General features: G+C 41.8%; 1 protein-coding gene across 2 annotated transcripts in view; it reads left to right on the top strand.

Moving 5' to 3' along the window:
- The first annotated feature begins 603 nt into the window (after nt 1-603).
- Nucleotides 604-13494, top strand: part of CPEB4 (cytoplasmic polyadenylation element binding protein 4) — a 44966-nt gene continuing 32075 nt past the window's right edge. For both annotated transcript variants that reach the window (XM_086759182.1, XM_086759183.1), the window contains exon 1: nt 604-3554. In XM_086759182.1, coding sequence (XP_086615308.1) covers nt 2433-3554 — 1122 coding nt within the window. In that variant the 5' untranslated portion in view covers nt 604-2432. The remainder of the gene's footprint in view (nt 3555-13494) is intronic.

Genomic DNA, 13494 nt, shown 5'->3' on the forward strand with positions numbered 1-13494 from the left:
CCCAGGGCAGGGCAGTTTAGGGAGATGATTCATTACAGCAGCCTCAGCCCTTGGGTGCCAAAGGCTGTTACAAGCAGGCAGCATTTCAGGTAGGATTTGATTTTTAGGTCTCCGACATGATACTACAGTGGGGAATAGCTGTCAACGGACGGCGGCTTGGGGTGCCCCCAACCATCCCGGCCTGTCAGGGCCCGGCCCCGCCGCAAGCCTGCCGCGGGGAGGAGGACCTGCCCCGCACAAAGATGGCCGCTCGCGGCGGGAACTGCGCTGCTCAGTCCAAGATGGTCGCCCCGTCGGCATCCGTCTGACCTTTTACCCTTACTTAAGATGGCTACCAAGCTGCTGGCGGCGTGCCCAAAACAAAGCTGGCCGCCCCAGCCAGGGTGTTCCCTGCCCCTACCAAAAATGGCGGCGCTAAGCGGCAGCCGGCGGGCGGGGCGGGGCGGGGCCTCCGTCCGGGGAGCCGGGCCCGGAGGCGGGGCGGGGGCGCGCCCGCCGCCGAACCGGAAGTGCCGCGCTGCCTCCGCCAGCTGGTTGTCATTTCGTGCGGCAGCTCGGTCCTGAGGAGACGGGGCTCGGCAGCGGCCGGGTGGGGAGGAGGGAGGCACCGGCTGCGGCACCGAGGCAGGAAGCGGCGGCCGCTGGGGGGGTGGGGGGGAGGGGAAGGAGACAGGAAAAAAAAAAAAAAAAAAGAAGAAAAAGAGGCAAAACAAGGCAGCAGTAGCAGCAGCAGCGGAGGACCCGTCGTGACTAGGCTCGCCGGCTGCCGAAGCGCCGGTGTCGCGGCAGCCCACCCCTCGTCTCCTGTCGCTCTCGCCCGCGGAGCCTCCCCTCTCCTTCCACCTCCCGGCAGCAGCGTCCCCCGCGGCGACCCTCCCGGTGCCCGGCCGGTTTTCATGAGGGGGACGGAAGCCCGCCTGGAGCCGAGAAGACGCGCAGCAGGGGAAGGACTGCTCCGAGGAGCCGCCGCCGCCGCCGGACCCCGCGCCCCGGTTAGTCCGCCGGGCCCCCCCCTCCGCTGCACCCAGCGGCCGAGACCCTGTCCCGTAATCTCCGGGTGATTTGGGAGAACCGGTTAAAAACCTTCCATGGGGGAGAGAGGAGCCCGGCCCCCCGCCGCCTGCACCTTCCCCTCCCTGCCGGAGGCAGCTCCTCTCCTGAGGTAAAAAAAAAAAAAAAAAAAATTCCTCCTGCTCTCCCCCGGCACCAGGACTCTTGCGAGGGAGGGGGGACACCGAGGGGGCACCCCAGGGAGAGCCGGGGCCTGGCCAGCCGAGCCCGCCCCGCTGGATGCCGGGTCCCTGAGGAGGAAAAACCCGTACACGCGTGTCCAGCCGGCCTTTCAGCCAGCGGCTGGCTCGGCTGCGGGGACCCCGCATAGCTGGGTGGAAGGAGGCGAGCCCCGCACCAGAAACCACCCTCCCGGCAGCAGCGAGAGCAAGAAAATCTCCTTCCCCTTCCTCCTGCACAACTCGCTGTCCCCTCCCTTCCCTCTTCTCGAACGCTGAATGCTGATTTCTGAGATGAAAATCTTCCTCTTCGGACAGCCAGGACTCGTATGAAGGACACGCAAATATTGGATCATAAATAAGAAGCGAGTCTGGCGAGCTCAGAAACCCAGCCCAAAAGGAGCAGCACCAAGAATCCACCCTTCTCCTGCACAACTCACTCCCCACCCAACACACACAGAATACTAATTTCCTGAGATAACATCTTACCCCTTTAAACAACCACACGCACGCATACACTCGCACACACACACAGAGTGTATACTACTGCTAAATATAATAGGTTAAACCCAGCAGCACGGGAAAAAGCCTCTTCTGCAACTCACTCCCCCTTTTCACCCTTCTGAATGCTGAGATCCTGAGGTAAATTTTTCCCTCACCCACAACAAAGATTCTTTTTGAACAGGACACAGATATATATTAGATTATAGAGATGTATTAAATTATTCCAGATTTAAATCTATTTTTTGCTGCCAAGGGGTCAGGGGACCAGACGTCATTGTATATTTTTTTTTTCTTCCCTCTTAACTCATTTATGGGCGAGTCAAGGCTGCTGAGGAGGAAAAAAACAGGATAGTTAGAATCTCTTTATCCTTATTCCCCAGAAGCTTTTTCTCTCATTGCTGTGCATTTCCTTTAGAAAAAGGAAACATCTTATTTTGTGAACCAAAGATTTATTTTTCCCTTCCTCCTGGCCAAAGGAAGGAAACGGACACAAATTGACACATTAATATAGTTGAAGAAATCTATCTTTTGCAAAAAACTAACATCTTTATCCAAATCTGAAATAAATAGCGTGGAGGGAGAAACTGGAATATCTAGCTAAAAACAGGATACTTACTAATCTCGCCTCAGAAGAGGACGAGGTAAACACTAAACATCAAGTTGTTCTTACAAGGAGGATTCAAACCCTAAATATAATAAATGGGGGATTACGGGTTTGGAGTGTTAGTGCAAAACAACACTGGAAATAAGTCAGCTTTTCCAGTCAGATTTCATCCACATCTGCAGCCTCCACACCATCATCAAAATGCAACCCCCAGCCCTGCTGCTTTTATAAATAATAACACAGCTGCCAATGGCAGTAGTGCTGGGTCAGCTTGGCTCTTTCCTGCTCCAGCTGCCCATAATATTCAGGATGAGATTCTGGGGTCAGAAAAATCTAAAGCTCAGCAACAGGAAAAGCAAGAGTCCCTAGAAAAACAGCAGCTTTCCCCTGGTCAAAGTCAGGAAGCAGGCATGCTCTCTGAACCCGAGAAAGCTAAAACTGAAGAAAATCAGGGCGATAATTCTTCGGAGAACGGCAATGGAAAAGAGAAAATACGAATAGAGTCGCCGGTGTTAACGGGATTTGATTATCAAGAGGCTTCGGGGCTAGGTACTTCGACGCAGCCCTTGACGTCCACTGCATCTTCTCTGACTGGTTTTAGTAACTGGTCTGCAGCTATAGCTCCTTCTTCTTCTACAATAATCAATGAAGATGCAAGTTTTTTTCACCAGGGAGGGGTCCCTACTGCCTCAGCTAATAATGGTGCTCTGCTGTTTCAGAATTTTCCACATCACGTCAGCCCTGGCTTTGGTGGTAGCTTTTCCCCCCAAATTGGACCCCTCTCTCAACACCACCCTCATCACCCTCATTTTCAGCATCATCACAATCAGCATCAGCAACAGAGGAGGTCTCCTGCAAGTCCTCATCCACCTCCATTCACACATAGAAATGCCGCTTTTAATCAATTGCCTCATTTGGCTAATAATCTTAACAAGCCACCTTCTCCATGGAGCAGCTACCAAAGTCCATCGCCTACACCATCTTCGTGGAGCCCTGGTGGTGGTGGATATGGTGGGTGGGGTGGGTCCCAAGGTCGAGACCACCGCAGGGGACTGAATGGAGGGATAACACCCCTGAACTCCATCTCGCCCTTGAAGAAGAATTTTGCAAGTAATCATATCCAGTTGCAGAAATACGCTCGGCCCAGCTCAGCCTTTGCCCCAAAATCGTGGATGGAAGACAGTTTGAATAGAGCTGACAACATTTTTCCTTTTCAGGTGAGCATGCTCTGTTATATCCGTAAGAAAAATAACACGTAAGTGCCTTAAAATGCCCTAGAAAGGGTCGAGTGTTTGAACAGTACAGTCTGATTGTATGACTTCTGTGCTTGCAACTAAAAAAAAATAATGCATATCTAACTTGAAATGTCATAGTGTGAATTATGCTGTGAGCTGTGAATCATGTGGATTTTTTTTTAAATAGAGCTGGTCATATAAATATCTATTGCCCACCAGACATCTGTGTTAGCCGGTTTCCTTCAGCTTAATACTTACACGCAGTCAGAAATAGCCGGTGAACAAACTGAGTTGCAAGTAGCAAGGATATCTGCAATGGAACAAGGAAAAAAGTGCTGCCTGAAGTGTGGAAGATCGGAGGCCTAAAGTATTTGAGAACGTACCATATCTGAGAAAAAGTGTTGAGTGATTGTATTTTGTTTTGCAGTATCATGTGGACTTGTAGTGCAACATATTTTTCATAGCATTTTTTTTGAAACTTTGTGGTTTTTTACATGATGGTAATCCACGCAGTTTGCTTTCCTCGGTAAAGGCAGCAAATTTTGGTTACAGGCCATTAAATCATCACCAAAAATAGATCTGGACCAGTTTCAGGTGGTGGGCTCCTGTATTTTAATATGGCCTTCTCCTGGCAGGAGGCAGGCTGTCTGGCAGTTCAACCTCTCCTTCTAGGCTGACTTTTTATGAATTTGAAAAGAACTGTATAATGTTGAACCTAATTTGCAGTAAAAATTAAAACAGAAGTACTCTTCTCTTCATCTGACCGCTAGTTAAACCTAGCTTTTATGTGTGTGTGTGCCTCTTGTAAACTCCTTTAGGGTGAATCCAAAAACCCGAGAGTTCTTTTACATGTAGTGGGTTGTTTTTCAAGATCTTCAAATGAGGGCAAAAGTAAAAATTTCCAAGTGATTGCAGTATTTCTAGCTGTGCTGTAAGAACCAGGGTGACCTACTTAAAAATAATTTGAAAGCTCTGTAGATAAAAACTGTGTAATATGTCTCATGTTGTAAATCACCCTAAAGAGATATAAATATATTTATTGGTGGATTCAGACGTAGGAACAGCTCAGGTCTTTGTAAACGGCTCGGTTTCTGTGTGGTTTGCAGGCCCTGCCGACGCAGCTTCTGACAGCAGGGCAGCTGCCAGCAATAACTTCCCATCAGGGACCTTTTTCTACTGCAGAGCTACTAGCTGGTTCCATTTCAGGTAGAGCCCTTGTAAATGCAGAATGCATAGGAATAATTGATTTTAACGTCAGGATTTGTAATTAATATAATGAACCTGTGTCCGGCACACCAAATTTATATATTGAAACCATTAGGAGAAAGGACACAGCTGGAGTCGGTCTTTTTTCAGCCTCACTGCAGCGAGACTTGGCTCACAGTTTAATTCATTCTGTGCCCTGACACATAGCTGATGTTCAGAGCGACAGAATGAGATCAAGTGTGTCCTTGCCGCTGCGTATAAGGCCCGAACATATAGGTGATAGGAACGTGCTTGGTTTGACATCAAGGAAATTTCAGGAAACTGGCAAAGTCAACCTTGATTTCGGGGTTATGTTCCAAACATAAAACATCATACGCATATATTTTGATCATGGTAAAGAAATAATTCTTGGTAGCCTGTTGGTATCTGTTTACATAAACACTAAGATGAAGCTGTACATGTCAAGACCAAGTCTGACACTTCTTCATGCCAAGAAAGGGAAAGTGTTGGAGTGAAGTGCTTTCCAGGCTGTTACTATCACTTCTGTGAAGAAAAGGGCAGGGCAGCAAAACAGGACTTCAGCACTGCAGACCTAGAAAGATGCTGATTAATTTTGAAGCCATGTTGGGTAACTGCTTTTTAGAACTTTTCTTGTATAAAATCTTTAGCTCCTTTGGTCACTTAGTCATTTGTGTGTTCAAAGCATACTGAATTTTTGAATTGCTGGAGAGAAATGATGTAAAATTTGACCTTTGATATCTTTTTATTTTTTTCTTGATTATGCTGATTGTATGCCTGACTCAAAGCAGAAATAAGGAGTTTTGCTTATTGTATATTTGTGTTCATGCACATATATACGAAGTATACTTGATGATGCAATCATGTACTGGACAAGGCTATTTTGTTACTGGAATCTTCTTAGATTCCTGTTTAGGAAATAATTGAAAGCTGTCTTTGCTGCAGCAACATAATGGAGTAATTTGATACAACTACCCCTTTCATTTAATATTTATGTTTTGCTGCTTAAATCATTAACAAGTGTTGCTGCAATCTAGTGAAAATTAGTTTCTCTGGAAGGCAAGATGTAAACCAGCAATTGCAAATATTTGGGGATCATTTCCCTGCCCCCCTCCCCCCCCCCCCAAGTTTGTCTCTACCCAAAGCCTGGTGAAACACAGAAGTCTATGTTTTGATGGAAGTCTTAGGGTAACCAAGTGTAAGCACTCGTTTCCACTTCGGAGAGGACAGCGTTGCATAGCCGCTAATGTGAACTGCTGCTCACTTCAGATATTTCTGCCCATGGCCCTCAGATGCTTGCGATGAAGTGGGCATTCCAAATGGCGCAGATAAAGGGAAAATGCATGGTGATCTGTTTGATAATCTTGCAATTTAATGATTGCTTGCTTGGTATTGAGAGCTGCAGGAAAACATCGTGCTTTTTGTTGTAAGTGTTTTTCATTTGGAATTCTGTCTCATAACACTTCAGAAGTGGCATGTCTGTAGGAGCCTCTTGTTGCAGAGATGGAACTGGAAGCAAGGTCGGAGAAGACTGTTACCAAATCTGTTAATGAAATTAAGTTTTGATATTGTGCTGTAGCCACTGGGCAGGCTTCTCCCTTCAAAGATCTTTTGAAAAGAGAAAAGCCATTGTTCTTTGTGCGTGCATTTGAAAAGGAAATGGTCTCCAAATGAAAAAATGGTTCTTGAATTAAAAGAAAAAAATAAAGAATTGAGTCTTTTGGATATAACAGCCTTCCCTGAGAATTAATAAATGAAAGTTCTTTGACTGTGACTATTGCATCTTACAAAGTTACTGATTTTTTTAAATAATTCCTTCTACTTCTCTCCCAGCAGCACTGACAAACGAAGTGCTCAGTAATTGCATTTTACTGCAGCATTGCCCTCAAGATTGTTTTGGCTTTCCTTTTGCTGCGTACTTGCACTTCCTCATGAGAGTGGAACATCCTGCCTGTTATGCAATGCATAAATCTTGCTTTGATAGGCATTTCCAGGTTTCCAGATCTCATCTTCAAATGTGTGACGATGTTTTTTAAATTGGTCTTTGAAGGCACAAGCAAGTTAAGCAATAGTGTTCAGCTTTCTGTGAAAATGCTTAAAAATAATTTGTGTTTCTTCCTGGAACCAGGCTTGAAAATAACTGCCCATTTCAAAGTATTTTGTACATGAGAGCAGTTCATTATATCCACTTGTTCAAAATGTTTTTTCCTTTCTTCTACAGTGGCTAGTTTCCAGGTATATAACCCCTTCCAAATCCACTGAGGGTCTGTGCCAGAGAGACTTTCTCTTCCCCCAGGCAGATATGGAATGTTTGAGAAAACACATACGTGATTACAGAATGTGTTTGAATTTTGAGCTATACGTCATGATTTGTTTGCCCATAGAAATGCGTTCATTTAATAAGTGCGTTAAACAAATTCATGGAGAATTGGAATTAAAAAATAATCTCTTGAATGCATTTGCCAGGCTTTCCTCTTGAAGGAATTTTGCAAATAAATTTCTTTACCATGCCTCTTTATTTTAATATTGGTTCTTTGGTTTTGAGAAACCTTTTCATGAATCATGGTGGCTGGTTACATAAAACGAGACTGCTTGTTTTGCAGAAAGTTCTACTGAAAGTTTTGAGGATTTTTATTTTATTCTAGCAACAGGAATTATTCCAAGAAATTTCAAGCTATCACTTTCAAATAGAATAAATACTTGTAGTTGGATTTTTAAATGCCTGTTCACCTATTTTTCTCTAACTACATCAGCTGTGCAGTACTTAGTGTTTTGTGTGCTGTTTCCTACAGCTACTGATCTGTGGAATTAGAAGCACTCTAATGTGGTATGACACGCACAAGTTAAGTGCTGTGGAAGTTAACCGCACAAGTTAAGTGCTGTGGAAGTTAACACTGTTCTTGTTTTATAAACTTACTACTGACGTTAATACTTCAGCTTTGGCCCTCCTGTGCGTTTTTGACCTCAGGGTTTCTTTTTAAAGAGAGCTTTTGTTAGAAGCTGTTTGAATTATGTTTGTATTTTCCTAAGATGAAAAGGAGTACTTTTATTAAGTATTTTGCTTTGAAAATGGCATACTTAGCAGACAAGGACAGAGTCTGAGAACACACGATATTGTGGAAAATAATTTCTGGAAGATACAGAAAAAACTTAATATGTGGCTAAAATAGAATCAGACGTGTTACTGGAAATTTTTATAAAGGTCTGTCATTTCTAACACTTGAAAGTTCAACTAAACCAGAAGTGCTCCCTCCCCAAAAAACTCCTATGTTATGCGTCACTTAACTTTTTCAGCTTTTTCTTATTGTTCTCTAGTGAAGCTATAAAAGATGATCAGGGCAGCATACAGCAACATCCTTTCAGGAAAAACCTGTTTATTCAAAGCCTTTAATTCACTGGATACTGGACTTGGAGCTGGAATACAGCATTTGCAGAGCGATGGGAAGGAGGAGAAGCTTACCCAGAAGCATAATCAAGTCCAAATTTGCTTCACAATTAAAAGAAAAATGTGGAACTTGTATTTGTACCTACAGTTTTACCTCTTGCTACGTGCTTTACTTTGCCTGAGACACAAGGCTTTTTAATTGTGGGAAATATGTACAAGGTTTCAGAAAGTTTCAGGCTTCCCATGCTGTAATGAGAGTAACAAATGTGGTTGTGAGTGTTCTAATTTTCATAAGTACACTGGTTTGACAGATTTGAATATATAAAATAAGCCCCAGTTTTACAACTACACCTACTCTGTGAATACTGCTTAATCACCTTCAATAAACTGCTTAATGCAGTGACATACTTTGCATTATTATTGATGCCTTGGTCTTCAGAGAAGTCATATTTTATAAGATGAGACACAGCCTTAGCTACCAGCAAGTGCTCATACCTTGCCAGGCTTTACTTTTTGTACAGTTTGGGTTTTTAGCATTGGGAGCCTCATCGTGGGAAGCACCGAATAGAAACTCAGGTTCTGGGATCTTAATTGTTCAGGTGATGATAATGCTCTGGGTGCAGATTAAATATAATGAATCTGCACTTTAGTTAAGTTAGATGTACATTTTTTGATGTGCAAGAGAATTTAGGTATGGGATTTTTAACTGCAAAGTATGATCTTTTGCATGAAAAATTACTGTTTAGTTTCTTTTGCGCAGGAGGATGTCCTACTGTATGTTGTACGTGCTTAGAACCAAGTGACTTTCTTTTTGGAATGAAATGTCTTTGGTGAAAAATAAGAATAAGAATTTAGTGATTTCCTGTTTACAAGTGGCTCCATTTTTTACAAAACCTGTAAACATAAAATAACCTGTCTGTGTGCTGGTGGGGAAACCACTGTAGTCCCAGAGGTGAGGTGGTTTGCCCGTACCCTATGAATCCAACGATGAAGTTGTGACATGAGGTCCTGAGTTCTACTCTGTGCTTTAACAATGAGATTGCATTATTATGGGTGCTCTATGCACTTATAAATTATTTCTAGACAGTAGGAGGATCAGAATAATTTTATTTTTCTGTAGACAGGGCTGACAGTGTATAGTTCAAGCCTGTTGCATTTGCTGCTCTAGAATATTTACAGTCCGATAGCTCCCTTAACCAGATCTGCTGGCTGTCACCTCTTGTGTATTGTTGTGAAAACAATGCTGCTTATTCAAAATGATGTTTAATGTCTTTTGAAATGTTGGTTGACATTTTAAACCTAGTCATGTATTAAGACTGCAGGTTGATTTCTTTCTCTTTGGGGTTGGGGTTGGGGTTGGGGTTTTTTCAGTGGCTTTGTGTTCAACCTGATGTCTTTCTGCCCGTGTTCTGCTTCCCAAGGATAAACGTGTGCGCCCTTCGAGCCTGCTGATAAAGCAAAATTTTAGATGCCTTGAACAAACTTGTGGAAAGCCAGTTCTTGCGATCAACCTGAGTAAATAATACCAGGCTGTAGTTAACTTACTTTGTTACTGAAGTGTATATACACTCTGCTTTATTCCAGGGTAGTCATTACCCCTATATCTTTTATTTATAAATAAATTTGAAAAGTATACCGTAACCATTCCACCTCCATGGAAAGCACTGTAATTTTGTGAATTGATCCATTAAAAGCACCACCATATTGTTATTAATTCTCTCTACGTGAAATCTTTTGAAGAAACCACTTTTTTTTTCCTAAGTACAACATGGCTTATGTGCTTTATAACTCATAACTGATGTATATCTGAGAACAGCTCACATTTAGTTACCAGTTAATGGTGGATATGTTGACTGTTACAGCTTTTTTGATGTTACAGAACTAAATGTATAGTTACACATTTCTTCAGCAATGTTCCCACTGCCACTAACCTGTTGTCAGTTTTTATTTTTGTTAGGTATATAATACATACATATATTTCAGATATAAAATGTGTTTCTAATAACACATATGACCATCTTGGAAGATAAGACTGGCAAAATTTGTGCTGCTGTTTTCAGAGCAGTCTCAGAATTAAAGGCCTTTAAATTGTATAAAAATTCTAAAAAACTACCGATGGTGACTTCCTCTAGTAGTGTGAACCCTTTCAGTATCAGGGCAAGTAGTCAACTAAATTAATGGAGTTTTTTTATAGTAAGCACTGTCCAAACCTCTGAACCAGTTGAGTATAGCATTTTGGCTGGTTTTATTTAGGACATACATGACTCTGATATCTTTTCATTGGATAGATGTATACACATTTACTTATATACCAAATTCTTGAATTCCTCTGCATTTCCAGAGGTGGGCTGCTGCATTAATTTCAGGAATATATCCAAATTCAATGTAGCAGCATTAGTGGCTCTTAGTGTTGAGCTTAACATGGTTTGCTACCTTTGAATTAATAACCAGAGACGTAGAAGATCAAACTGTTTCAAACAACCCAGGAAGAAGACTGATCTTCCCAAGGGTGTTGAAGCTGGGGCGTTTCGGCACCGTGAATTGACTGTGATGATTAGATAGGCTGTAAGCACAGAGACCTTTTGTTGGAAAGAAAGGCAAGAAATAGACAGTAACGTATCAGTGTTTTGAGGTTGGTCTAGCCCATGGCAGCCTTCTCCGTTGCTCTGACAAGTTACTGGAACCACGGGAGGGTGTGAGTATGATGTGGGCCATATTTGAGGCAGTCCTCCTTTGTATGTGATTGCTAATAGCTGCAGGTAGGAACATGATCAGTTAATATTTTGTATTGGTGCACAGTGTTGTGTTCTAAAATGTCTGCAGTAGCTCCAGTGCATACACAGCACAATAAACTAGAAATTACTCTGCTTGGGTTTCTCTCTTTGTGTCTCTCAGACAACGGAAAAGTTAAGTGCCACAAATTCAACAAAGGCTTGGAACTACTGAGGTTCTGCACTTTGTGAAATAAGAATTGTGTAGCTTTGCATGGGTTGGAATTGAGGTTAATTCCACACAGAGAAACACAATGCGGTATGAAAGCCAGAATAGAAGAAGGGTTAGCTACGGAGGGATGTCGGGTTTTCAGAAAATGCTGCCACCTGTGTTTTAGGCTGTTTTTGTTGTGTTGTGAGGACTGCTGAAAATGAAGAGATTGTCTTCTAGCATCCATTCTGGAGTTACACAGCTGTTAGATCCTGATGGGCCCAGGATGGAGACCCAAAGACTTCTACTCAATCCTGCTAAGGTATTTTAGTGTAACTAGAGTTTGAAATAGTTGTGAACTAGTAATGTATAAACCAAAACAATAAACTAAATCCTATTGGGAAAGGAAGAAACCTAGGAAATGTGTGAACGTAAAACCCAGAATTTAAGAATCTAAATGCTTGTGATAGCTTCTCTAGGATGCCTCAATTACCTTGTAATATAAATGACCGAGGAAATAAATACTGCGGAGAGACAGGGCAGTGCTATGCTTTATATAGCAAATTTGATACTGGGCTAGACTAATAAAACAAATGGTTCCAAACCCTGGTCTCTCTAATGCTATTTGGAATGCAGCACATCCGGGTAGAAATACTTCACCTATTCTTTGACAGTAATAAACTGTTCTGAGGAGAGGAAAAAAAATCAGAAAATTTCATTGTCAAATAGGATTTTTTTTTAGTGGCCAGACTGTAACTTATGAGCTTGGAAATGAATCAGGACTCTAGAAGCTGGTGGATTCCTTCTCTTAAAATAGTATTAGGTGTTTAAAGTCCAAGATGACGGATCATTGTCTGATAAAAGAATGCCTCTTGCAGCACTGCAATCAATACTGCTTTAGCACTTCATCACTGGAAATAAAGAACGTTATAACTGGATACATAACAGGCTGTGCAATACTGTTTTCACTTCACCACTGTTTTTAAAAATGATCAAAGCTGGATCTTTGTGCTTTGGAGAAATTTCAGCTTCACAGATAGTTAGGAACAAACAAACAAAAAAATATTCACTCCTGCAATAATGAGAGCTGTAGAGAAGAAGTTTAGAGCAAATGTCTGTCTTGAATTTTTCACATTTTGCTTTCTTATTTGAACAGATACTTTCCGTGCTTGATCTCAGTTCAGAGGTGAATCTCTTAAAATGTGAACTAAATAAAATCTTTAGAACTGATATTAGAGTTCTACTTGGACACAGAAAAATTAAATTCAAGATGGATTAAAATAATTGTACAAAATTCTATCCAGATGTTTCTGCACATGTCCAAATGTTTAAATACATCGATAACATGGATGGGTGAATAATTTTGGGAATGAGAGTGATTTTTTGCCTCCATTAGTGACCTTTTATGATACTGTAAAGATTCCATAGAATGGTTTGGTTTGGCTGGTGTCCTGTCACTTCATGCCCTTGTCAAAAGTCCCACCCCAGTTTTCTTGTAGGCTGCCTTTAGGTACTGGAAGGCTGCTAGGAGATCTTCCCTGAGCCTTCCCTTTCAAAGCTTATATACAATTTTGATTATTCTGAATTTACTAATTAAAATAATGCAGTGCCGGGGTATTTTTTGTCTGATGCTAATGTAGCATCAGATTTGTGAGATGTGGAATTTATTGTTTTAGTTGGGAAGATCTGAACCATGTGTTAAGTGATGGCTTTGGTTAATAGGAAGGAAAAATATTTGGTAAGTGTACTTCAGATGACTTGAGATAATGAAACAGTAAGGTACGTGAGACATCTTGTCTCCCATTTGTTGAGTCCTTCTTCAATTCTAGTAATGCTTGGAATACCAAACTTGTGAAGTCAGGGAACTAAAAATCAGAGCTAAGTTGTCACCTGGTAAACCAGACTGTTCAGAACACCACTGCTTGTATGGAATACTTCATAATTATGCAGCATTTGAACTGACTGTGCAGAATTAGATTATTTAAGTTGTTGGGGTAGTAGGTTAGGTGAAGGAAATTCCATGTGTTTCTGGAATTTAGATTTTCTTAAATTTGGCCTGAAATATCTATTTTGTTATTTCTCCCTGGAATTCTGTCTCTCAGAATATGATCTTTACTTCCTAACTGTGAAATTATTGTTAACAAAGTTTAACTGTATAGCAAGGAATGCAAACTACATATTGAATTGGAGTTCTTAAATGGTTGGTTATGGTAAATATAGATCAGATTAATATTTAAGAATGTTCTAATTTTTAATATTCCTATGTCAGACTGGCTTTAGTGATATATGTGTTTTTGCTTAATTCTGCTGTAGTAATGTAGAACAAAACCAAAGTTTTAATGTTTCAGATGGTCTTGTTAACAGCGTTGTTGCCTAAACTGGCTTTGTTTG

This window comes from Chlamydotis macqueenii, chromosome 14 (assembly GCF_036417535.1).
Source record: "Chlamydotis macqueenii isolate bChlMac1 chromosome 14, bChlMac1.mat, whole genome shotgun sequence".
In the NCBI taxonomy this organism is placed as follows: Eukaryota; Metazoa; Chordata; class Aves; order Otidiformes; family Otididae; genus Chlamydotis; species Chlamydotis macqueenii.